This window comes from Phodopus roborovskii, unplaced genomic scaffold (genome assembly GCF_943737965.1).
Source record: "Phodopus roborovskii unplaced genomic scaffold, PHOROB, whole genome shotgun sequence".
NCBI classification, from domain to species: Eukaryota; Metazoa; Chordata; class Mammalia; order Rodentia; family Cricetidae; genus Phodopus; species Phodopus roborovskii.
The window spans coordinates 19,033,270-19,057,500 of NW_026126571.1; the positions used below are offsets into that span (position 1 = coordinate 19,033,270).

At 41.9% G+C, this 24,231-nt stretch overlaps 1 protein-coding gene across 1 annotated transcript in view; it reads right to left on the reverse strand.

Annotated features, from left to right (window-relative positions):
* Positions 1–2,495: 2,495 nt before the first annotated feature.
* Positions 2,496–24,231, reverse strand: part of Itprid1 (ITPR interacting domain containing 1) — a 103,143-nt gene continuing 81,407 nt past the window's right edge. The window contains 6 exon segments of the mRNA XM_051203095.1: positions 2,496–2,685; positions 2,687–2,754; positions 3,644–3,755; positions 5,081–5,208; positions 13,094–14,278; positions 14,719–14,801. Of these exon segments, the coding sequence (XP_051059052.1) occupies positions 2,553–2,685; positions 2,687–2,754; positions 3,644–3,755; positions 5,081–5,208; positions 13,094–14,278; positions 14,719–14,801 (1,709 nt within the window). The 3' untranslated portion in view covers positions 2,496–2,552.

Below are 24,231 nucleotides of genomic sequence, written 5' to 3' on the forward strand. Positions count from 1 at the left end.
CTTGTAAAGACTCACGCATAAGCTTAGCTCCTCCTACAGCCTGAGATGGTGCTGCTTCTGGGGTGAGGTCATCATCTTCCCTGTCTCTTGAAAGCACCACTTTATTCTGTTCATCCATCCCTCAGGCATTTGTTAATATTCTTCCAGCATAAGCTGCTTTCTTTGTTCACAGAACTTTTCTCAACAGAATACAGGTAATAATCACATTGGGCTTATTGATGTCTTTTGAGTCAATACTGGTTAACACATATTGAGCATTTACTCTGGGGGATACTGTGTTAATTACTGCAACCAATTTACTGCATTTATTCTGTCCGATCACCCTCATGTTAAGCAACACAGTGTTTGCATGGAACACACACATCTACATACTTTGTTAAACCTTCCATAGATTACTTGTAGTGCCTGATAAAACAATATATATGTTACAAAATAGTTGAATAATGGCAAGAACAATGTCTATAAGGCATACATGAGTGTGTTCTGAATATTGCCAAACTGTTATCAGTTGAATTGATGCATATAAAGAAGGAATGTAGGAATATATAAGGTAGTTCAGAGGACCAGCATTTCAGATTGACATAAAAACAAAGTAAGGCATGAGACCATAAAACAAAGTAGTAGGCAGTCCAGTGTGTGGGGAGGAATAGGCAGGAAACACAGATTTAACTGCAGGCAAATACAGCTCAAGTCTGGACCAGAAAGGATGTTGAAAGTATAGACAAGGAAGAAATTTAGGATGTACAAAAGCAATTAGGAGCCAGTTTGGGGCTGGAAGTTGCATCATAATGTGGGAACCAGAGGAGAGATGTGGTCCAAGAAAGTAAGGCAGCAGTAGAAAGGGCATAGCGATTCCAGGCTGGGGAAACCTTTGGGCAGCAGACTGCTCTGAGACCACAGTCTTGGGATGTCTTTTTTGGTCTCTGACCTATTGTTTCTGATGTTCTCTCTCTGACTCAAGGAAACACACACATGTTGGTGTCTGGCAGAGGCAGTTTGTCAGTTGCCAAGGCAGCTCAGAGAGAAGAAAGCTAAAGTCCTGTCAGAGGTTTCATGCATTGTGCTATCACCAGGTTATGAGGAACTCTGGAAGCCACACCATGACAAAATACAGCAGCGATGCAGTGGATGATAACTGAGATGCCAGTAAAGGATACAATGAGAAAAGGCAGATGGGTTCATCTGAGTGTGTGTGGCAAGAGGACTGGGGTTTTGGAAGAGATTGGCGATGGGGCCATATTATGCATAAGGATGCTGAGGATAATGTGTGGATGGAGATGTTCACATCCTTGAGAGGTATAGTAGTAAAGACAGTGGGGTGGTCCCTGGGAATCAGAGCCTCACTGAAGTCATAGCAACCAAAGCAGGAAAATAAGGGATGAAACAGGTTAGTGGACAGTTCCCAAAGGAATATTGTCTTAGGTTCCTAGCTAACAAGCATCCTCTGATTAGTTATCCTCTAATACAAATAAGAAGCTTCCTCAAGAGCTCCCCACATGCTGTTTCTATTTTTTTAATTTTCATCTATTCCTCATCCCAGAGTCATCCTTTGGCTTTTGTATCTACCTTCATGCACTTCCCCTGTAGTAGGAGCCTTGCTGTTCCCACAGCTGGATGGAATCAACTACACAACTCATCATTGACTTGAGGGACAACAGTAAGTAATAGACTTGTAGCCAGCAGCCTCACCTCTTTGTAGGTTCCACAGCACTATCTTTTTGTGATTATACAGGACCCTATGAAATCCATGTTTAACACTCAGGGAAACTTTCTGTTACACTTGAAAGAATACATGCTCTTAGACTCCTGACCATGACCCAAAGGGAGTCAAGGTCCTCACTATCATCCACCACAGTTGGCAAAATGTGTTTCTACACCCCAGCCTGTGAACTTTCTGCTCTTCTGCTTTCTAGTGTCTTGAGCCTGAATTCTCTAGGGCTTCCATCTTCTCACCTTCAAGTCTTTCCCAATAGCTCCCTTTGGTGAGGCCCCTGGCACTTCCCTCCCATGTCACATGGTGGTTCCTCCATGAATTATCTGTGTGGAAATGGTTTTTATTTGTTTCTCTCACTTAACCTAACTCTTGATGGATAAACATTCTGTCTTGCTCATAGCTGCCTCCAGCATGAGCAATATCACATCTCTGAACAGCCTTCTAGGTACCTGAACAGACTCAGATACTCATCTTTCATGAAGTAAGGTCACATTGTCCTTTTCTTGAATTTTAATTACAGATACATGTTTGTGCTTATATTCACTCTCCTCCACTAGGACACATGCTCAGGGTAGAGGCCATGTCCTTTAGGCCATATGCTACTCGGTAACTATAACATACCCCCAGACAGGCACATACCTGGTGACGCCTTATTATGTAATCAATGAGCATTAAGATACTCTAAGCGTAATCACAGAGTAGATGGGTACATAGGATTTGGATTCCCTTGTTCCAGTTGTTCTGGGACCTTCCATTTCGTTCAAGGGTCATCAAACTCTCTGATCTAGCAGAGATTACAGTCCAGCACTACTTGATGGAGGATCTGAATTTGACTCTGTCATAGCTGATGACTGTAGAGATGTCCCATCTCTGGTCTCAAGATCAGAGTGACCAACCAGCTGGGCATCTGCTTCCCACTGCCGGCAGGAAGGACAGACTTGGGAGCCACAGTGTGGGTTTGAACCCATGAACTCTGTCCAGTTGCACTGCTGAAGATTTTCACAGTGTTCAGGTAGCTCCTCTGAGAGACGTTCTAGCTGCTGAAAGAAAAAACAAAAAAGGAATGTGTGAGGAGCAAGACAGGAAGATTGACAGCCATGGTGGCATGCTGCACTGGTTAGTTCTGTGTCAGCCTGACACTAGCTAGAGCCATCTGGGAAGAGGATCCTCACCCGAGAAACTGCTTCCATCAAATCGCTCGTATAGTCACAATTGGAGTTTATTAACAATACCTTTAGCATAGATTTTAACCACAGGGGTTAATAGTGGGAAGTGTGGGAGAAGAGTAAGCATGCTCACATGTGGAGAGTCACATTTGGGTTTCTTTCTCATGGGTACATACGGGATTTGTGTAGTGCTCAAGTTATATTTCTATAAGTTGTGAAGAACCCCCTCCCCTTTTTAATAAACACTGCTCAAAGACAGCAGCTCCCAACAAAGGTATAGACTAATTTTTTTGAAGCGGTCATAAATTCTGCTTTCACTTGAATGGAAGTCCCAGTAGGAAAGAGGGACTTTTCAGGCCACCGCAGGCATGGGAGAGACAAATAGCTACCTCAGATTTGCAGAAAAGGTGTTTATGAAGTGCTAAAGTTCTGTTATGGGCACATTGAACCAATAGCAGGGTATAGTAGTGACCTAGCTTGTATTGGCTCAAAAGGTGAGCTTTGCTATTCTGAGAGCCTTGTTCTTACATGGAAAATGAGCACTAGTACTTTGCTCTCCTTTGGATGGCAGGAGAAAGCTTGAGTAGCTGCAAATGGAGCCAACCACCACTTGACAGCTGTGTGGGCATGTAGCATGCAAAGCTACAGTCTCCAATCGTCACACCACTGGCTTCTTACTTAAAGCAGCTCTCCCACTAGTAGTAGACTGGGGACATTTCGACTCTGCATCTACTTCACATCCATTCTCAACCACACCCCTTACCCGTAGGATCCCTTCTTTGATTTGCCTGGCTCGATCTCCTAACTGAAATGCCAGCTCTGCCACCTGCTGCTTCAGGGCCTCTCGTAGACTCCTCAGGTCCTCAGCCTCTGCCCTGCATGAAGATAATGGAAAAGGAAACTTCAAAATCCCCACCAGGTGCGGTCTTCCATGTCCTTCTCTCAAAGTGGGTCCTGCCTTTCTTTGACATTCTTAATTCTCTCTCTCTCTCTCTCTCTCTCTCTCTCTCTCTCTCTTTGTGTGTGTGTGCTTGCATGTGTGCATGCATGGCCATGTGACCATGTGCATATGCCTAACACAGTGTATGAGGAGAGGGGTGAGCAGGGAGAAACTTGCAAGCAGTTCTCCCGATGTCCGGATGGAAGTTAGGTAGTCAAGCTGGGCAAAGTGAGTGCTCTTACCCACTGAGCCATCTCTCTGCCCCTGAGATTACTTAAAAGAGATTTTGGCCTTCCTTATTTGATTCAGCTGTAGCGGTAAGTCTGTTAGTAGGGCAGGTACCTCCCACCCCACCCTGAGTACCCCTTTCAGTGTTAGGCTATGGGCTTGTACTTTATATAAGCACAATGCCATTGAGCCACATCCCAAACACACCCTCTTTACATAGAAAGCCTATTGTGGCATAATTTACGTGTCATGGTTACCTGTAAAGACATACCTTAATAGAGGGAGCCATTATAGGTTTGAAGAGAAAACTGACTCTAGAGACATGTCCAGAGACCTACAAGGGTAACTCCAACTAACAATCTAAGCAATAGTGGAGAGGCTACCTTATATGCCCTTCCTGTTACTGAGATTGATTAACTAACTTATATGTCATCATAGAGCCCTCATCTAGTAGCTGATGGAAACTGCAGCAGACACCCTCAGCTAAACACTGAGCCAAACTCAAGGTGCAATACATTATAAGAAAACTACAAAATGGGATAAGGTTGACCACCACACAGCTCTAAAACATGCCATTGCCCCAATAAGAACCCACAGCACTCATGCCCTTTACAGTTAAAACCTACCCCCATAGCCATGGGCCTCCATTTTTGGTTAACTTTTTAATGCTGGTAACAATAATACACATTTCAAAAACTCTAACATCCCCCTCCCCATCTTTGCTTCTGTGCAAGCTCCATTTCTATCAACTAACGAAATCCTGCTGGCCTTTCTTGTTCTCCCAGATGATTGCCCCTCTTCTAACCTTTCCAAATAACCCCAATCTTCAATAAGAGCGTGTCCATCCAGTGATGGCTCTCTCAGCTTCACACTGAGAAAGCAAAACTAAGGCCAAGAAAGTAAAGGAAGAGCAGGCTGATTTCTCATTAGCCCTGCTCCATCATGCTCATCTGCCTTGCCTGACCTGATTACCTTCCCTTGCTCCAGGTGTGTGGTCTGGTACTTACTTTTATGCTTGCCTTAGATAATTACCTTTCTTCTTCTGACATGTCCCTGGGAAAGAGTGCCTGCTGTCCCATGAAGTGCTGTTCAATTTCCTCTAAGTGCTCCTGGAAACTCTGGCACACCATCTTCATGGTTTCCATCTCATAGACTGTGCACTGACAGCAAACAGAAAAGCCAGAGAATGGTGACATTTCCGCTAACGTAACTGGAGGGCTAGGCCCTGCCTTCCTTCCCATGTAGATAGAATTCACTGTTTTCAAAGAAGCCCAACTGCTAACATTTTTATAAAAGACCAAGGAGGCCCAGCCTGTGGCTTTGGATGAGATTAGAAGTTGGATTTGACTAAGACAAAGGGGAGTGGTTGCTGAATGGTACTTGGATGTTAAATGTACAGGGGAGCGCAAGCCAGTCCTACACAACACCAATGCAAGGGAGTGGACAGAGGAGAAGAAGAAGAATCATCAGAGAGCAGACTTATACTTAGACAAATGAAACCTCCTTTAATCTTGCTCAGTGTTGGTACCCAGTACCCCATCACTCTTAGCATTGAGAACAGTGAGCATAGTTACTCATGTGTATTTGTTCAGAAAAATCTGCTTAGAGAGCCTTTTTACTAGTTTTGCCCTTGCTTAACTATAGTCCTTGAAGAGGGAAATTTGTAGGATCCAGTCTACCCATCTAACAACCGCAACTGAGAGAAATGGTAGACTCCCATGCTATCAGTGAGCTAGAATCAAGACCTGAGCTCTTCTTGACCCCAGAGGCTCAGTTTTTAACCCTTTCAATTTAATATATTCTTGCAATCTCCAAGGGCTACGGAGTTATTTACAGCTAATAATTCTGACCTGTAGAGAATTGACCAGAGTATCCTAGCACTTGGCTATGCCCCTAGGTTGACCACCCACTATCATCCAGTTGAATTGCACACCTAAGTGTTGGGGGCTATTCAATCACACTGTTTGCATTCACGTTAATTAAGTAAAATAAATCCTGGTTCAGGAGACTGAATTAACAACTAGTCAACAGAAAGTTATCACAAAGCATCAGAGGGCATCTGGAAGAGAGAGAGAGAGATGCACCAGAAGTAGATGGGAGGGATTTTGAGTGGCATGGCTTTTTTTGTTTGGCAGAGTGGGTGGACAGTTTTTCAGAGAAGCCAGCAAGGAGAGAGGTTTGGCTAGGTGGTACTCAGCCTCTCTAAGCTAGCTGGTTTTCAACCCAGCCTTTGAATCTCCAGTCTTATTTATAAATAGGACCACAGAGATTTAGTTAAAGCTACCTTTAGCAGCGGCAGCAGAAGCAGTGCCTATGGGAACAACATTCCCACCTGGCTGTGGCCTGAACAGCCAGGACACTGCTAGGAAGTGGGCTTGTAACTGTGGAGTTGCAATTGCTAGCTGAAATGGCAGTAGATTAAGGTACAGCCACTGTGTTGAAGATAAAACAACACCTAGGAAAGGTCAAGGTTGCCAGAACACACACACACACACACACACACACACACACACACACACACACACGTTTCCCTTGTGCAAATGTATTTAGGAATAACCACTTAATATGAGAAAAAAAAACTTTTTCTCATACTCAGCAAGCATTGATTGCCTGTAGTTTTTCATCTAGGGGTAAGGCCTCATTTCATTTTCCTCCACACATGCTAGCATGTAGATAGGTGTGGTCTCTGTATGTCTTGCGCAGGCAGCCAGGTTGTTGAGGATCCATGGGTAGAACATCCCTGTCATGTCCACACTGCCACACAGCAGACATTTCAGTCTCTGGTTCTTACAATCTTTCCACCCTCTCTTCCAGGGCGTCCCCTGAAAGGATGAAGGGGTTCTCTGCATTTTGACTATCTGTGGATCTTTCTAATAGATTCCATCTATTGCAAAAAGGAGCTTCTTGCTGAGTGCTGAGAGCCATGTTGAGTGAGCACTGTGGGAAGGGAGACACAGAGGCACAGACTCTAGCCACCCTTCCTCAAAGCCCTTGCTAACAGGGCTCACAGTTGTGAACAGATGTGCTGTTCCACCCACAAGTGTCTTTCTTAAGAACCCGAGAGCCATTGCTTTGAAGTGAACCCCAGTAGAACGCTCCATGGGAGGTTGGAATTCCATTGTCTTTGAAGAAGTAATTGAAATGAAACTCATTTGACTGACAGGCCATGGAATCTGCCATCTTATCTCTGGAAAGTCCAAGACTTCTTAAAATATATGTCCTCAAAATCACATGTACAAGATCATGGCAGCTTGGTGTTTACTGTTTTACCTAGAAGTGTTTAAGGTACAGTCAGCTCAAGCACATCTGCCCTTCCAGCATTCACACCCACTGGTCTTTTGCCATTTTCTACATTGCTAGACCAACTGAGTCCCCCCCCCCCATCTCATTCTTTAAGTTGCCCATATCACTCCTGCACGGATCAAACTGAAGCCCAGCTCTTGCCCTTACTGTCAGGAGTTACTGAATCAAATCTGTTTCTACCACTTTTGCTGATGTCACCTGTGCATCCGAGAGCCACTGAACCCAGCCTGTCTGTGGGACACTGTGCCAATTTGCTGATCCCCTGTCAGCTCTCCCTCTTGTTTTGCAGTGTATACTGGATTATTCTTTGTGTACAGCTATGACTCAGAGCCCCAGAGCCACCACCAACTGACTTTAAGTGCTATTAACACTGGTGGATCTCTAGCTATCTCCATCAGACTCCCTTCTAGATCAGTAAGAGAAGCTCCTGGCTGAAGCTCACCCTCCTCCCCATTTCCACTTAATACAAGTCTAATGCTCTGCAAGCAACAATTGTCTGAAAATATGCATTCCCTAAATTTCTCTCCCAATGCTGCTAGTCAAAGAACGTGATCATGGAGGAGTTTAAGCAAGAGTCATTTGACTATTGGGCTTGGCCTCCACAATCCTCTAACATAATTTGGTTTTTATCTTTATCCTCAAAATCATATGACCAAGATCATGGCAGCTTGGTATTATTTCACCCAGAAGCTTCATATTGGGAATATTATTCTAAGACTGATACTTTGATATGAAAAGTCTACCTCATTTTGTTTTTTTTATATAATGACTGATGTATTTAGCTTTAGCATGAATGAACATGAACCAGCTGAAGTCTTTGGAACACATTGGTGTTGGCTCATAAAAATGAAAATGACATTGGAGTCCGTGAGAGCATCTTTTGTAAGTTTTTAGACCCGAACCCTTTAATGTCTGTGTCTGTAGTCAAAACGCTATTCAAATTTCAAATTCAAGTCACATGGTTGATCTTTTTCCTTCCCAATACCTAACCAAGTCACTTCATGAAATGAAGGGTGAGCAGACAGCATGAGGAGGCACCTGTCCCTCAGGAGGGCTCTGGTCCAGTGCTTCAAGTCAATTCAGGAAACTGCTTTCAAAGTTGAAGGGACAGCAAGGCCGGACCATGGCAGCACAGTGCCCAAGCAGACTGATGTCATTAAGACTGGGCTTCAAGACTTAGCTTGATAGATATCTGGGGGTAACCCTTTGTGGTTGGAAGATATGGGGTGTAGGGCTTGGATTTGGGAATAGCTGACAACCAGCTTGTGAAGTAAGACTATAGTGTTGTGAAAATTTTAAAGTGCTGCCATCTTCTGGTTTTTCAAAAACCAGTTTAGCCCCAGAAGTGGTAAAAACATTTCAGAAGAAAGGAAACCCCAGGCAAAAGAAGGGAGGCAGAGGTAATGATCTCTTCTTTTTCTGTGTAAAGACTGGGCCAAACACACATAAAATACAAGGTCTTCTCTATTGGCCCAAATCATTAGTGCAGACTGCCACAGTAAGAGTGAGAGTATAAAGCCAAAACAAAATGACAACACAACCTTTCACTTTCTACTCGACTCAGACCTTTTACATTTTGCACAATTTCTTTTGCTATTAACCCAAACCTATACATATTATAGAAGATTTTATAATACTCAGAAATCTTATTTCTCATGCATCTTATTCTGGAAATGTTCTTGGCTTTATAATAACATATTTTGATTAAATGGCTCCCAAGAATTCATATACAAAAGGTTAATTATATGAACAAATCAGTTTTCCATGGACAAATTATTGTTAAAAAACTCACATACACATATGAATCTAATCACATCAACAAACCATCCTTCTAGGTAAGCTAAAAGACCACAAAGCCAGTTGCGGATTTTTTCCAGTGTCACATACCACTGGGAGGTGGGGAGGGGGGAAACTTTTTCAAATCAAGATTTTTATCCAAAATTGCACTTCCTTTCACCATTTATTTTGAATGCCTGTTGCCATTTGACAGATAGCATCCATCTCTGTCTGTAATCTTCATTTCACCCATGGACTAGATTTCCTAACCCTAGCAATCCCATAGCATTTCACTCCAAGACACATGTCCTAGGGGACCTTTTCTCATGTTTCAGGGACCCAATCAGGTAAATTCTCAGGCTCAGGCTCAGCACATGTCACCACATGCACTACTCTCCTTACTGTTTCTCAAGTTTCTTGAGTAACACCTTGCTCATGGGAGAAAACAACCCCGCGATTACCTATATGTGCGTGTAAGCATGTGTATGTGTCTGCAAACAGACACACATGCATAAGTGTATCTGAGCATGTGAGTTTACTGTTCCCATTGAATGAGTATTTCTGATCCCTTAAATTTAAAGGAAGAGAAACACATGGCTGTCTAGTAAAACTGTAGAGCATCCATTTCAGCCAAATCAATTACTGTTGTGTCTTTTTTTGTACAGCTACCAATTCTTTTTTTGGGGTGTGTGTTGAGGTTATGTATGTGTCCATGTTCATGTATGTGCATGTGGTGTGTGTGTGTGTGTGTGTGTGTGTGTGTGTGTGTGTATTTAAGTAAGAGGTTGACATCAAGTTTCTTCCTCAATCATCCTCTGTCTGACTTTGGAGATAAACTCTAGACAAACCTGGAGCTCACCTATTCAGCTAGATGGGCTAGTCAATAAGCTCCAAGGAACCTCCTGTTTCCATACCACCACCTAGCACCAAAACTACAGGTGCATGCTCTACCCCCCCACACACACACATCCAGGTTTTTGTCTGCACACCATTAAAGAGCATGGGACCCCATGGAACTACAGTTATAGGTGGTTGTGAGCAGCCGTGTGGGTGCTGGGAACTGAACTTAGGGCCTCTAGACAATGGTCAGTGCTCTTAACCACTGGTCCATCTCTCCAGTTCCCATATCCAGCTTTTTATGTGGGTACTGAAGATGCTAACTCAGGAAGCACTTTACTGAATCATCTCCCCAACCCTTGATAATTCCAGACTGGAAGAGGAAGAGGGCTAAGGCATCATGAGGCAAGGGCTAGGAAAGCATGGATAGCAAAATTCCAACTCAGTGAACTGTTGCTGGTTTGACACTTACATAAAGTCTGAGGATGATGACTATGCGCAATGGGCCACAAACCTTTCTATGCTGTAATTCCAAATGAAGCACAACATCTGTTTCCAGATGCCAAGTCCTACCACACAGCTAGAAGTATGTAAGTCCCCTTTTGACAGAAGTAGGAGAGGGAATACCCTGCTACATATTCAGGTGTGGGTCCAGACTTAGTCTCTATGTCTGTTATAAGCAGCAGTCTTATCCTTGAACCAACTTTGAATACCTACGCTGAGTAGTTTCTCCATGACTTACCAAGTTGGTAGTAATAATCAAACACACTTTGATGCAACCATCTTCTAGCTTCTTAATCTACTGATACATGGTTATTATTTCTGTTCTTAACTTTTCCAAGAAATTATACACATTATTTTTAATTGGTGGGGTGATATGATCAGAAAGCAGATTTAGTGTCTTACCATAGCATTATAATTATCAAATTATATTGGACATGTCTTGAAAGACTCTTCTGAATTTTTGGACATAATTTTGATTGTATTTTTCTTGTTGCTATTTTAAATAAAATGTAAGGCTAAATATGACTTAATTTATGCTTCTTTATAAAATATATCTTTGACATGAGGTCTCACTAGGTAGTCCCTACCACTTACTATGTAGACCAGACTGACCTTGAACTTATGTAGTTATGACATTACAGACATGTGTCACCATACCTGGACTAGAGCTTGGTCTAATTATTTGTGTAGGATTTCAAATGCCACCTTCCTTAGCTAACTTTCATACCTAACATGATTTTACATAAACTAAATGGTCAGGTGAATGCTTATTGTTGCAGAGCTATGATTTTCAACATTGACAACACATTTTAGACTAAATAATTATCTGTTGTGGGGCTGTCCTGTGTATGTATAGCAGCATGACAGCAGCATCTCTGATCTTTGGTCATTTGTTGTCAGTATCATGTCATCCACTACTCTTTCAGCTATGACACGTCTCCAAAGATTGGCAATGTCATCGGATGTAGGGTCAGGGCAGGAATTTACTCGCAGTAGAAGAGTAATTCCTTAAAGTACTTTTAACCCCTCAATAAATGAGTACAGTGGTGATTTTCCTATTCTCCTAGACTTTATTTTGTTTATTTTGGTACTGAAGATTGAGGTACTGAGGAATTCTACCACTGAGCTATATCCATAGCCCATTCTCCAGAATTTCAACTTGGCTCATTTGACACCAGGATCAAAGCTACACATTAGCCTTTCCATTTTTTCCCCACTGAATAAGATAGCCAGAATTGATTACAATACCTAGATGAAGCTTTCTATGATTAGTACAACCTTTATTCTTGGCTCATTCTTAAATATTCTAAATGTCTGGTGTCTTGTAATCTGAAAAATCATTTCTCAGTTTATGCTAGGCTTATGTAGAGTTCTATATGTTAAAAGTTCATATGATAATTTACTTCATCTTTCACATAACCACTCTTATACAGATTTAGATACTTTAAAGTTAGGCACATCATTGTCTAAAAATTTGAGTTGAACGTCTCCACTTAGTGGTTGGGAAGTGCTGAAAGATTACCCAAATTCTCCCAGTTCTATCTTTGTTTATTTTGTTTTTGTTTTTTAAATTTACAAAAGAGAGAGTACTTGTCATGTATTAGAGACCCAAGAATACGATAAATTGATGATTAGATGATACAATATAAATTAAATGTTTAGAATAGATATTCATATATTTTGTGGAACCCATCAGGCATTGTATCTTAGTACTCAGTAAGTCACAAATCCTCTGTAATGTCTCTGAACAACTGAAATCCTGTATTATCAATGTCCTTTTCTCTTTGTATGTGGAATTTCAGATGTGGTAGTCTTAATATTTTGCTTGGTAGCTATATTATACTGGAATTCCTAGGTTATCCCTATCCTAAAAATACTGAAGAAGAACATGAAAATAACTCATTAAATAAAAGTTGGTTAATTAAGTATTAAAGTACATTGACATCATTCAGCTTTTAGTAACCCCAATACTCACAGTTAAGCCAATTACCAAAGGATGACCAGAAGTCCCTCTATATGACATCAGAGGTTCATGTGATACAGCAAAAATAAAACAGTAATGCAAATTAATGATTAGAATCATACCCCATCAATTAATACTACCTTGAGCTTTCTTGGTGTTAAATATGGTGATGGATCTACAATTATGTTGAGTGTTTTACAGACCTTTATTTCCTCCCCCAAAATTTTTATGACAATGGAATGAATCAATTTCCTACAAATGTATGCACATATGTATGAATGAATGCATTTCATGGTACCAGGAATTAAACCCAGGAGTTTAAGCAAGTACTGTACCACTGAGCTGCATCCACAGTACACATCCCATTGTTTTACATGACAGTCCCAGAGACACTAAATGGCCCAGACAAGATTATCTAACCCACTGAATTTAAAAGCCAGCTAGACTGACTTGGAGATGAGAAAAGTCCATTAGTGTTATAGCCTTAAACATAAGAGTTTATCTCATAAACTATAAACACTCAACAAACACTCATGTTTGAAAACGAGAATTATACCCTGAGTTTTCTCTGCCATTAAAGAAAATGAACACCATCTCTGTGGTGTTAGTGGGTGGCATGGTTGGTGCATTTGCCTTCCCCACTTAGTAGAGGAAACACTTACAGAACACAAGTCCCTCATAGTAGTGTCCTGAAGTATGTTCAATGTCTTCATGAACCGGGCTTCAGGATCCTCTGCATGTGAGTACAGGAAATGCCTGCAAAGAGATGGTTCTGGGCCAGGGCTTTGCCTACTCGTCTGGCAGTTGGGACAGTTATGATAGCAGACACAACAGTGGGCATGAGTGAGATGGCAGAGGCCTCTTGGGGATGCGCTAGGAAAACCTGTGTCCAAAGAGATGGATTTGGTGAGGGGCCAGCATCCATGAATTAAGGACTCATTATGTGAAGGCCTGGGCTTGCATTCATATGCACAAGTCTGAACAGCAACATCATTGACCTGCTTTGTTTTTGTCTGTGGTCTCAGGTCTGTGGTATTAACAGGGTCACATGGACTGCATTCTAAAGCTGTTCCTTTATAGTTGGTTCCCAAGTCTGCAACATTATGAGCAGCTGACACCAGATTGCAAGACATCTGGGTTGTCACAGACAAAGAGCTGGCAGCATTGGAGTCAGTGGGAGCATCTCCAGGTGGCTTATTGAGGTGAGGAATTGACTTCTCAGAGTTTGCAACAAGGTCACCTTTATAGAGCCTGGCTCCTCTGTGCTGCTGACAGTGCTGCGCTAGCCTCTCTGGCACCATTGAGCTTCGCTTGGTGGCAGGGCAGACCTTGCTGCTGTCCTCTGTTCCCAGAACCTCAGAGTCCACATGACAGAACCTTTCTGGAGTCTGATGAATCCCGGATGACCCTGGTGACTCAGAGTGGTGCCCTTGTATCAGCATTTTCCCAGTATCCTCAGGCCTCAGAGACCTGTTTTCCTTTTCTGTGACATGAGTCCCTGTGATCTCCATCGTGTTATCACATGTAGCAGTGAATACAGTTCCAACAACACTCCCTGGGTATTCTCCCACCATCGTGGTCTTGGTGAGGGTCATATCTGGGTCGACTATCTCTGGTGACCTTTCCATGACCTCAAGTTGAAGCTCTTCCTCCTCCACAGGTCCTGAGACCTTTGCTTCCAAGATGCTCGTACCGTGGATTGACGGAGACGAGCTCACCAAGCTCTTGGATTTAGAGCCATTAGACTCTTGCTGACAGTCTTGCCATGATGCTGGGCTGTGACTCTGATCACTTGGTTTGCTACCTCTACAGTCAGTAAAACTCTGGCTGCCTGGCAAGGAAGACACCTGGAGGAGAAACCGACATGGAAAAGAATGAGGAGGATCAGAAGTGTTATACGCACTGTTACCAGGGACACCGAAGTCCTGTGCACAGGCTATACATGTGAAATCATGACAAATTATTGCTTCACTTTCCACCTCTTTCCTATGATGTCCATCTCATAATTTAGAAAAAATCAAAACAAAGGAGAAAGCAAAGGTGAGCATCCTGGCACTTGGTCTATTGTGATTTTATTATTCTTTGCCCACTGCTGTGTGTGTGTGTGTGTGTGTGTGTGTGTGTGTGTGTGTGTGTGTGTGGTGTGGACTCAAAACCTTTCCATTTGTGATGGGAACTTTAGACTCATCCTTCCACGTACTCTAGAAGTGAAGGTATGATTGGGGGTGATGGACAGCAATGAAATGTATATAGCAAGCATCCAGTGCTCCATTCCAACCTGTCTTACCTGGAGGGGATGGGGTTCTGGCAGCTCCTCCAAAAACCCGCTGCTGTCTGACTGACAGCTGTTTGTTCTGCCCACTTGGGAGCCTGTGGGAAGAAAGAGACCTGGAGGGTAGGCAAGTGAAAACATGATGCCTACAAGACCAAGAGCCAGTCCTCTCTATGTAGAGATCCTCTATGGTCTAACCAGAAAGGGCCCAATGGGGGACTCCCAGGAACATTATTTCCTCAAGTATCAGGAATCTCACATAAAACTGTATCTACAGCTTACTGATACAGGAGTAAAACACGGCCCAGTAAAAGAACTTACTTCTTAAAATGTATTATGATTGATTGTGAGATGAATCTTTACTAAATACAAGAAGACTCAAGAAATGCATATGCCCTTAAATATCATGTTAGTAAAACATGTGCACATATGTATTTTTTTCCTTTAACTAAATTTTAGATATGAACCCCTTTCTAACTTTTCCTGGACTCTAATTCTAAGACTATATAAGGCAGCCTCTTAGTGTAGACTGTTGCTTTTGTTACCATGAAACACTGGACACGGCAGTGAAAGAACAATGGTGTGTGGGCAGGCTAGGATTTTCAGGCATCATATGTGTATGTTATGTACATCATATGTAGTGTTGTGTTGAGCTGTGCTGTGCTGTGCTGTGTTGTGTTGTGTTGAAAGAACAGGTGCCTGACAGGAGGTCACTGTACTAAAGATTAAACTGCAGCTTTTTATTTTGAGGCAGGATCTCACATCTTGTCCTCCTGTCTCTAACCCCTGAATGCTTGAACTACACGTTTAGACTTAGCACACTCAGTTTTATGCAGTGCTTTGGACCAAACCCAGGACTTCATGAACACTAAAAAAGTACTCTGTTAACCGAGTTTCACTCTAGCCCAAATTGTTGAATTCCTATTTTTTTCTATTAACACTTGCTTATGCTGATTTTCTCTGGGAAAAAAGACAAAGAGTGAAGTCTGGAAGTTGGTCAAAAAGGGTGATTGTTGATAGATATGCATAAATATCTGGTACCCACAAGAGAAATGCACACTTTTCTATTGCTTGGACAGCTGAAGAGAAGCTCAGAGCTCTTAGACACTGCTTAGGTTTTCCAGACCAAGTCTTGAGGATGCCTTCATTAGCACCAATGATTTCTCATGTGCTGGACAAAGCAGACATAGTCTCCAAAGTGATCCAGTCAGCCCATGGCCAGCTCATTTGTCCTAGGGTCAATGCTGGCCTTCCCATAATTACAATATTCAAATCTCAAATTCTTTAATTCAGACTCAAGAAATTTAAAAGCCAGAAATCAAGAGCCATAAGCCTTTAACAGCTGAACCTGGAGGAGACTGAGGAACTCAGAGAAAAAATTTGAGGTGACAGTTTCTCTGCCATAACCATCATCTATTGTGTTGTTAAGGATAAAATATGGTAATATTCACCCAAGAACGACTTTAAAAGGACTTTGGATTTTGGCAAACTGGAGTAATAGTGACTAGAATTTATCTCCAGAAACAACCAGATACTGGGCAAAGCATATGAAAAATTGTTTTTGTTATGTTTTAGGACAGCAGACTGCAATTCATGAGAGTATTAACTAAGCAGACTCAGGGATGTGAACTCCATGGTTACCCATATTTCTGCCTCTAGTTTGCAAACCTTGGTACAGGAAGAGAAGCTTGCAGGGAGGCTTGGAAGACTTCAGCAAGATTGAACCATCGAGAGTTTGCTGGGCCAGGTGAGAGAAAAAGAAAGCTCTGTGGAGGAAGAGTTCTAGGATCCCTCTTGAGGGATGGGGGTGGGGAGCACAGGGAAGGAGCCATCTGAAGGAACTGAAAGACACAGGGCTCAACATTCACCCAGGGCCAAGGATGGGGTATCGTTCCCACCTGCCATATTAGAAAACTTCTTAATTCACATAGTACAGCTAGGGTGCTGACTCAGAGATGAGGAATAAGTAGCCCGAGAGTAAACAGATTCTGGTGCCTCATACTGACTTAAAAATAAGACTCAGTTGCATCAGAATGTTTCCTGGCAAGTCAACTTTGCCCCAGAAATAAGCTCAAGAATAACTTTCTAGGAATGCAGTGATACTTACCACAGGCAAAGTTAAATCTACACACTTAGCATCTCCTACAAGATACCAGACATGTGAAAGGTTTGCTCATGCTTTGATGCACAGCTCCAAACTGATGGTCATAAAGACGGCCTTTATGAAACATAGCAGGTCATAGAACACAATACAGCACAACGAAAAGATGGGAATGTGTGGGAAATGTTTGTAGGTAAAAAGGTTGGGGAGAGATAAAAATTGTTGGGGAGGAATAATCAAAATGCATTATATACATGAATAAAATTGACAATGAAGAAATATAATTAACTATAAAAGAAGCAGGTAAATATGACCCAAATAGGGAGGGAAAAACTGACAAATGGGAACCAATCAAGAATTGATGATGATGTTAGGATTATCAGACAAGGACATTAAGAAACTTATGACTATATGCCATATGGCCAAGAATCTAAGAATATGATGAAATATGTTAAGTGCAGACATTGAAGGTGCGTGTGTGTGTGTGTGTGTGTGTGTGTATGTCCAAAGAAATTAAGACAAAAACTAACCTGTTTATGATAGTTTATAATTGATAAGAATAAAGGAAAATTAAAGACTATGGAAATGATTCCAAATCAAATATAGAAAACAAGATTTTAAATGGTGTAAACCACACTGGTGCACTGTGGAACCGCTTTGAGTGGCTGGGTACATTAATAACTGGAAAACTCCAAAGAGCATGGAGAACATTTGAAATGTTTGAGAGAAGCAAACCCCCAGCACACAGGACATGGAGCAAACTGTACCAAGTAAGGTCAGAAACAAATTATTTAGCACGAACAATGAAGAGAAAAAACCTTAAAGTCAAGCCCATATTACATATACAGTGAACAAAGATAAAAGCAGAAGGAGAATTAGCTTTGAAAATAGTCCAGGGAAAAGATAGGTGAATGAGTCCTTTTGAAGATACACAGTGAAGATCCTGGAAGGAGCATCAAGCATTTAAAAAAGATTTAAGTCCATTCAAAAGATAATTGAAGACTGGGGGCAAACACAGTGGCTGAGTAGTTGCTTAGCATTGTTAAAGCCCTGGGTTTGAGCCCCAGCTGTCGGTGGGTGGAGGATTGACTATGTAAACAAAAATGATAATAATATTGTGTGGGATACAAAAATCTATGAGTATGAACGTAAGTTCTCCATAACATGGGGCAGGTTATATGGCAGGATCTAGTCAAGTGAATGCATTTACGTTTTTATAGATATTAACCCTAGGAATAGAGTATTTGCTATCTAGTGAAGAAAATAATATTTACCATTCATTACTGGAAGCTTCTTTTATAATACTTAATTTGTGTAATATGGTTAAGACTTGGATGATGTTGTTATAATCAAACTCAACTGGTATTAAAACTGGTCAGCCGAATACCGGCAACATGGATGCAGAGTGGGGTGATTTTCAAGGTTAAAGATTTTAGTGGAGATAGGCAGAGTAAGGAAGGTAGAGGGAGGGGGATGAGTTAACGGGGGGGGGTAACATGAAGAAGTCTAATGAGCATTCATTAATTTTCAAGCTAATTTTAAAATGCAATACAAAAAACAAACAAACAAACAAACAAACAAACAAAAAAGGATTTTAAAGTTCTTCCAGGGGAGGAAAACACTGGTCCAAGAAGATATTAACTCTAACTTCTGGGCATAGGATACATTTCTAGATGAGTTATTTTTCTAGAAGCCCCAGAGATACCCAAACAACCTGGGCTACTGCCATTGTTCTTTGTTGCTCACCACAACTAGATCTCTGCAGACACCACTCATTTTGAATGTAGGACATACAGAAATAAGCCAGTACTGATTACCCTGATGGGTAGCTGACATAGAGCTAGAAGGCATACTGCAGGTTGCTAGGAAACAAGAAACATCAATGGTCTTATCCAGATGAGGACACCACATGTTTTAATACTGACCTGCCTGGCAAGATGTGCCCATTGGAGCATGATAGTTTGATGGATAAACAATCTCTTTCTGATTGGATCTGAGCCCTGCCCCACAGGAAGAATTTCATGCCTGATACTGTACACCTAGTCAAAAGCCCATGGCAAGGGGTGTCATAGGGCCCTAGAGGAGAGACTTACTAGTGTTGTTTGGCTAATTGTTCATGCTGTCAGATTTTCTCAATATTTATGTTTCTTACCACAGATTTGTCTTGCTTGGGTAACAAATGATGCAAAGACACATAACTGGTTGAAGTGTTGAGTATAAGTAACCAAAAGTGTTTGGCTGGGAATGCATCATCTGTATTAACCTCTTCCTCCATCCCCCACCCCCACATTATCAAAAGTTAAGAGAACATCACCAAAAAAGGAACAAAGAGAATGAAAGAGCTGGTTAGATGGGGAGGCCATCTGTGAAATGCCACCTTCTGGACATGGCAACCATCAGTGTTGCACACATCAACCACAGCAGTAAGGCTCAGGGCAGTCTCAGGGCAGTCTGCAGTTTAGTGGAGACCATTGCAGTCTGAAGTCACTTTGAGGACAGGGTCTCCCCACCTCACCCCACACCACTCCTCTGAGCTTTGGTAGGGGTAAGAACTCTCTTGGATGTTTCTGATCTTCAGCTTGAAGCCCAGTATCTATTTCTGGGTTTGCGTTATTTGAGCTACACAGCAGTAATTACCTGCACAAGATCAAGCCAGTCAAGCCAGGAATTCTAGAATGAATGGGAGAAGAGCTATTTGACACTGGCACTTGAGGGATGCTGAAGAAGGGAGAATCACTTTCCTTTGTGGATACGGCCTATAAATAGGTTGCCTATGACCTCATTAATAGCTCCACCCATATCTGCGTATGAGCAGCACTAGTTTGAGTCGGGGAGTGTCTAATATAAACAATAAAAGGAGGACAGAGAAGTAGATGGGGTGAATACTAGGAAGCATTAGAGGGAGGGAATGTTGAATGAACAGGGTCAGAATGCATTGCATGAATGCATGAAATTTTCAAAGAACAAATAAAAATACAATTTTAAGCAACTTTGCCAGGTCCCCTTGAAGTTAGAAAGAAAATCAGCTATTTTGTAATTTATGTGAAAAGTACATATTTACTTTAGCACATTACTTCAAAAGCTAGATGCAGATTTTCTGATTTCTTTTTTGCACATTTCCGTGACTACTTTTCCTAGAGTGTTTACACTCAACAGCTGAGTGATAAACCATCCTTGAACACTTAATACATGAACTTCCTATTCCAAGATATCACTATGTGCTTTAGGCAGTCTGTTTCTTCTATTCAATCTTGGGAGCCCATGACAGTAGACAATCAGTAATGAGAACTAGCTGTTACATTTTCTTTATCACCCATGACTATAGCATTAAAAGCAAAAAATCCTCAGTAAGAGGTCTAAAGTCTTGAGAGATGGTAGGCAAGACAGGATGTGGAACCCCTTGGTTTGTTAAAGGGTTTGAGCCACTGCCTGTGAAACACTCCCAGCACACCATTGTTATTCCCCTTTCTACAAGATGCTTGCTCTGGAGGAGGAGACCAAGTGCGGTGTTTGATGCTATTATCCTTGCCATACTCAAAGGAAGTGATGTATTCTGTCACTAAACCAAAATCTGTCTGTAGTCTGGTTTGTCTCTAACAACCTGGCACAAGTGGAAATCCTTTTGTCCCTGAGATCTGCAGCTGATTGGTTCTAAGGAACGCCACCCCTCAGAATACCCAAATGTCCAGATAATGAAATCTCTTACTCAAAATTCTACATACCTGCATACAACATACACATACCCTCCCTTGCCTCATGAGTCATCTTAGGTTACTTACAATACCTAATATAATTTAAATGGCATATAAAAGCTTTTGTACTCTATAGTTTAAGGGACAGCAAAGGGGAAGGTCTACACACTTAATATATACAACATATTTCTAATAGTTTCGGTCCAAGGTTTGCAGACAAATGAAGCTCTTCTGGACATTGGGGGACTCGCAATAAGTACCCAAAAGCTCTAAATGTCTCTACATTATAGGAGTCATTTGTCCTAAAGGGTGTATATGTATTTGTGGTATTAACAACAGTTATCTTCCATTGACTATGCTCAACTAAATCACACAATTGTTAAGTCTCACTTAAGTGAACCTCTGGAATTTAATTAAACCTAACAAAGGACCATACTGAGATTTCACTTCTGTGGTGAGACTCAACAACACAGCTGGGCATGACTCTCTCAGGAAGAGACGGTTTTCATTTTGTGTGTGCTTTAGAAGTCATGTGTGTATCCTGAGTCATTCTGAGAGATGTAAGGAAAATGTGGGCCAGTATACAGATGGGTTAGTGTCTTTAGAAGACTAAGATCTTTGCTCCTTGCAAAGCAACTATCAACCCCTAGGTGCTGGATTTTCTCGTTTTAACCATTCCCGTAGGGCTGTAAGGGTTAAGCAAAGATAAAGAATGAGAAATCACCTAGCTCAGGATGGCTATGATGGATTATTAAGCAAACAGACAAATACAAATGAGCATCATTTATCACTGCCACCTTCATGTTAACACACAGGAGGGCTTGACTTCCGGAATAAGAACACGGCTTTTGAAGAGTAACGGAAGTGGTGCTAGCACAGATCTCCATCCCAGAAGCCTGCCAGATTATGCCTAGGAGAACTGGATCAGGTGTCCACTGATAGGAAACCTCTGTCCTTCTGTGGACACTCACTACTCACTTTCAAGGAGCCACAGCTTTTGCCCAATCTGCTAAGAGGAAGTCCTGCCTTTCTTCCTTCCTTTCTTTCTTTTTCTTGTTTTTAGGATTTTGTTTATTTAGCATACAGATTTCTGCCTGAATGTCTGCCTGCAGGCCTGAAAAGAGAGCACTAGATCTCATTACAGATGGTTGTGAGCCACTATATGGTTGCTGGAAATTGCACACAGCACCTCTGGAAGAGCAGCCAGTGAAGCCTTGTTTTCTACCTTGCTTCCTGAACTTCTTTTCTTCTTCTCCTCCTCCTCCTTCTCTCCTCCTTCTCTTCCTCCTCCTTCTTTCTTTTCCTTCTTCTTCTAGCAAGGGCTTATCACCAAAAATTCTGTTCACTCTGTTCCTGATTCTAAGCCAATTAGATAAATGACAGCCTTCAACCGCTGGTTCCTCAACTCTATTTTTTCCCATGGTTCAAAGAGGCTAAACTCTCGATATATATTTACTGACATCCTATTAGGACACCTCGCTGACTCATCTGGAAGATTTATAGCCAGATCTACCAGTTTCCAGCCCCCATTCTCTTCCTTAGGAGGTTAATTCCCAGTCATATATGTGAGAAACAACATATACATATCTTGTCTAACTACAGGGAAGTTCCTCTCAAGGAGCATCATTTTAATCATTATAATTCAGTCTCTGTTGCTATAACTGTTGACACTATTCATAGCTGTTGTGGCCAGAACTAATACTCATTAGAAGTCAGTTTTTGAAGTGCACGATTTCCTTCTGTGGTTTAGATTTTACCTTTTTAATTGCAGGCAGGACTGCTGTACTTGTGTTAACACTGCTCTGCAAGGGAAGATAGATGCCTCGGGCACTTTGTCAAAATGACCACCAGATGGCAGTATTACACCAACCACGGAGTAGCCAGGTCTTTGCCAAGACCCTGTAACTAGAGGAGCCACCTTTCTGGACTGTGTCAATAGCAAAAGTATCCAAATTGCACTGAAAACGGTCGACATTAGAGCATCTCAGAAAACAAAACAAAAAAGAGCAAGGAGTTGTAAATTGGAAGGAGATTAACAGGAGGTATGCCGGAGTATGCAGAAACCATACAGAATAAGAAATTTTTTTAACCTTAGACTTTGGGGTTAACCATTCACATCAATCGATTCTACATTATCTATCTAATTGTCAAGTGCCTAGCTCATTCATTGCTCCAGGGTAGAAAATTCTGTGATAGCTCAGCGTTGAGACTTAGTCACCTGTCTTAGAATTAGTGTGGACTTACAGACGAGGCAAAGGCAGATGGCCCCAGGAGGGTGTAGGAAGCCCACGATGATCAGCTGCTGCTTTGCCCAATGGGAAGTAGTGAGGAGTGTTTGGACTGCAGTGGCTATCACAAAGGAATTTAAAACTTTGAATTTCAAATGCTTCAGAACACCTTTATGTTTGTCTTCAGGTCCTCGCATACAAGAATACAAAATGGAGTTACCTACCCTTAAAAGCTCCAATACTTTCTAGAGCATCAGTTCTCTACTTGTGGGTCTCGACACACTTTGGGGGTCAAGTGGGGGTTGCTGAAGACCATTGGAAAATACAGATATTTATATTACAATTCACAACAGCTATGAAGTAGCAATGAGAATAATTTTATGATTGCGGATCTCCACGTGTGTTAAGAGTCTTAGCGTCAGGAAGGTTAAGGACCACTGTTCTAGAGGCTGCCTTAGAGTTATCATCCAGCTACTTTACACATTCTGCTGGCAGGAAAGTACTCCCATGTGTCAGGAAATAACAAGTTTAGAAAGTGCTCTGAGGTAGAGACCCTGATCTGCAGGACTTTCTGTTGTCTGGCCACACAGACTGTGTGTGAGCATCTCGGGAGATGGCTCTTTGGTTTTAGAGGCGGAAGATGGCTTTCTGGCTTTAGGAGCATGTCTTCTTACCTCCTTAAGTGTACACTCACAGGCAGGGTTTCCAGGTCATCTGTCCCTTGTACTTTTGAATATGATCTTAGCACAATTTGCTCAAAGGCCAAGCCCCCATGTCTAGCTTCAGGAACTGAGATGTTGTCTGGCATGGGACAAGGAAGAGTGATTCTCTGTATAGGTCAGCTTCACACACACAGGCCAGTCAGATATGTGTCCTCGGTATTGGGCTCTTCTGAGATCTATCCTTGCTTTGAAAATTAAACGAATGACTCAGCTTGCATCCTTGTGAGATGTCTTTTGGCTCCTGTGTGATCAAGGGTCATTTTGTCATGGATCGTTCAACTTCCATTCTGAAATTTATCTGTGCCATCTCGGACTTTCCCAAACATTCGTGCTGTGAGTCAAGTCCTTGCTAATATAGTGAAGAGAACAGGGCATAGAGGCAGAGCTGTGAATGTTACTACTGGGGAACACTTCATTCCTAGGAAACTGGCCCTGGGTCCCCCTCTGGTCTTCTATTGCCCTAGATACCTTACAGTGTCAGTAAAGAGCATGCTTTCACAAGCCTTGGCTCTGTTCCTGGAACTGAAGAAAAGATGGTCTGTTCAGGGTTTGGAAGAAACTTTCTGAGATGAGTTAGCGCTTCCATCCATGCCAGAAGCTCAGGGTAGCACAGTTTCCCCTGTAGAAAATGTTCTACCAGAAAACTCCTACAGCTGACAAACAACTTCAGCAAAGTGTCAGGATACAAGACTAACTCAAAAATATCAGAAGCCCTACTATGTGCAGACGATAAAGGAAAGAAATCAAGAAACATCACCCTTTACAAATAGCCACAAACAACATAA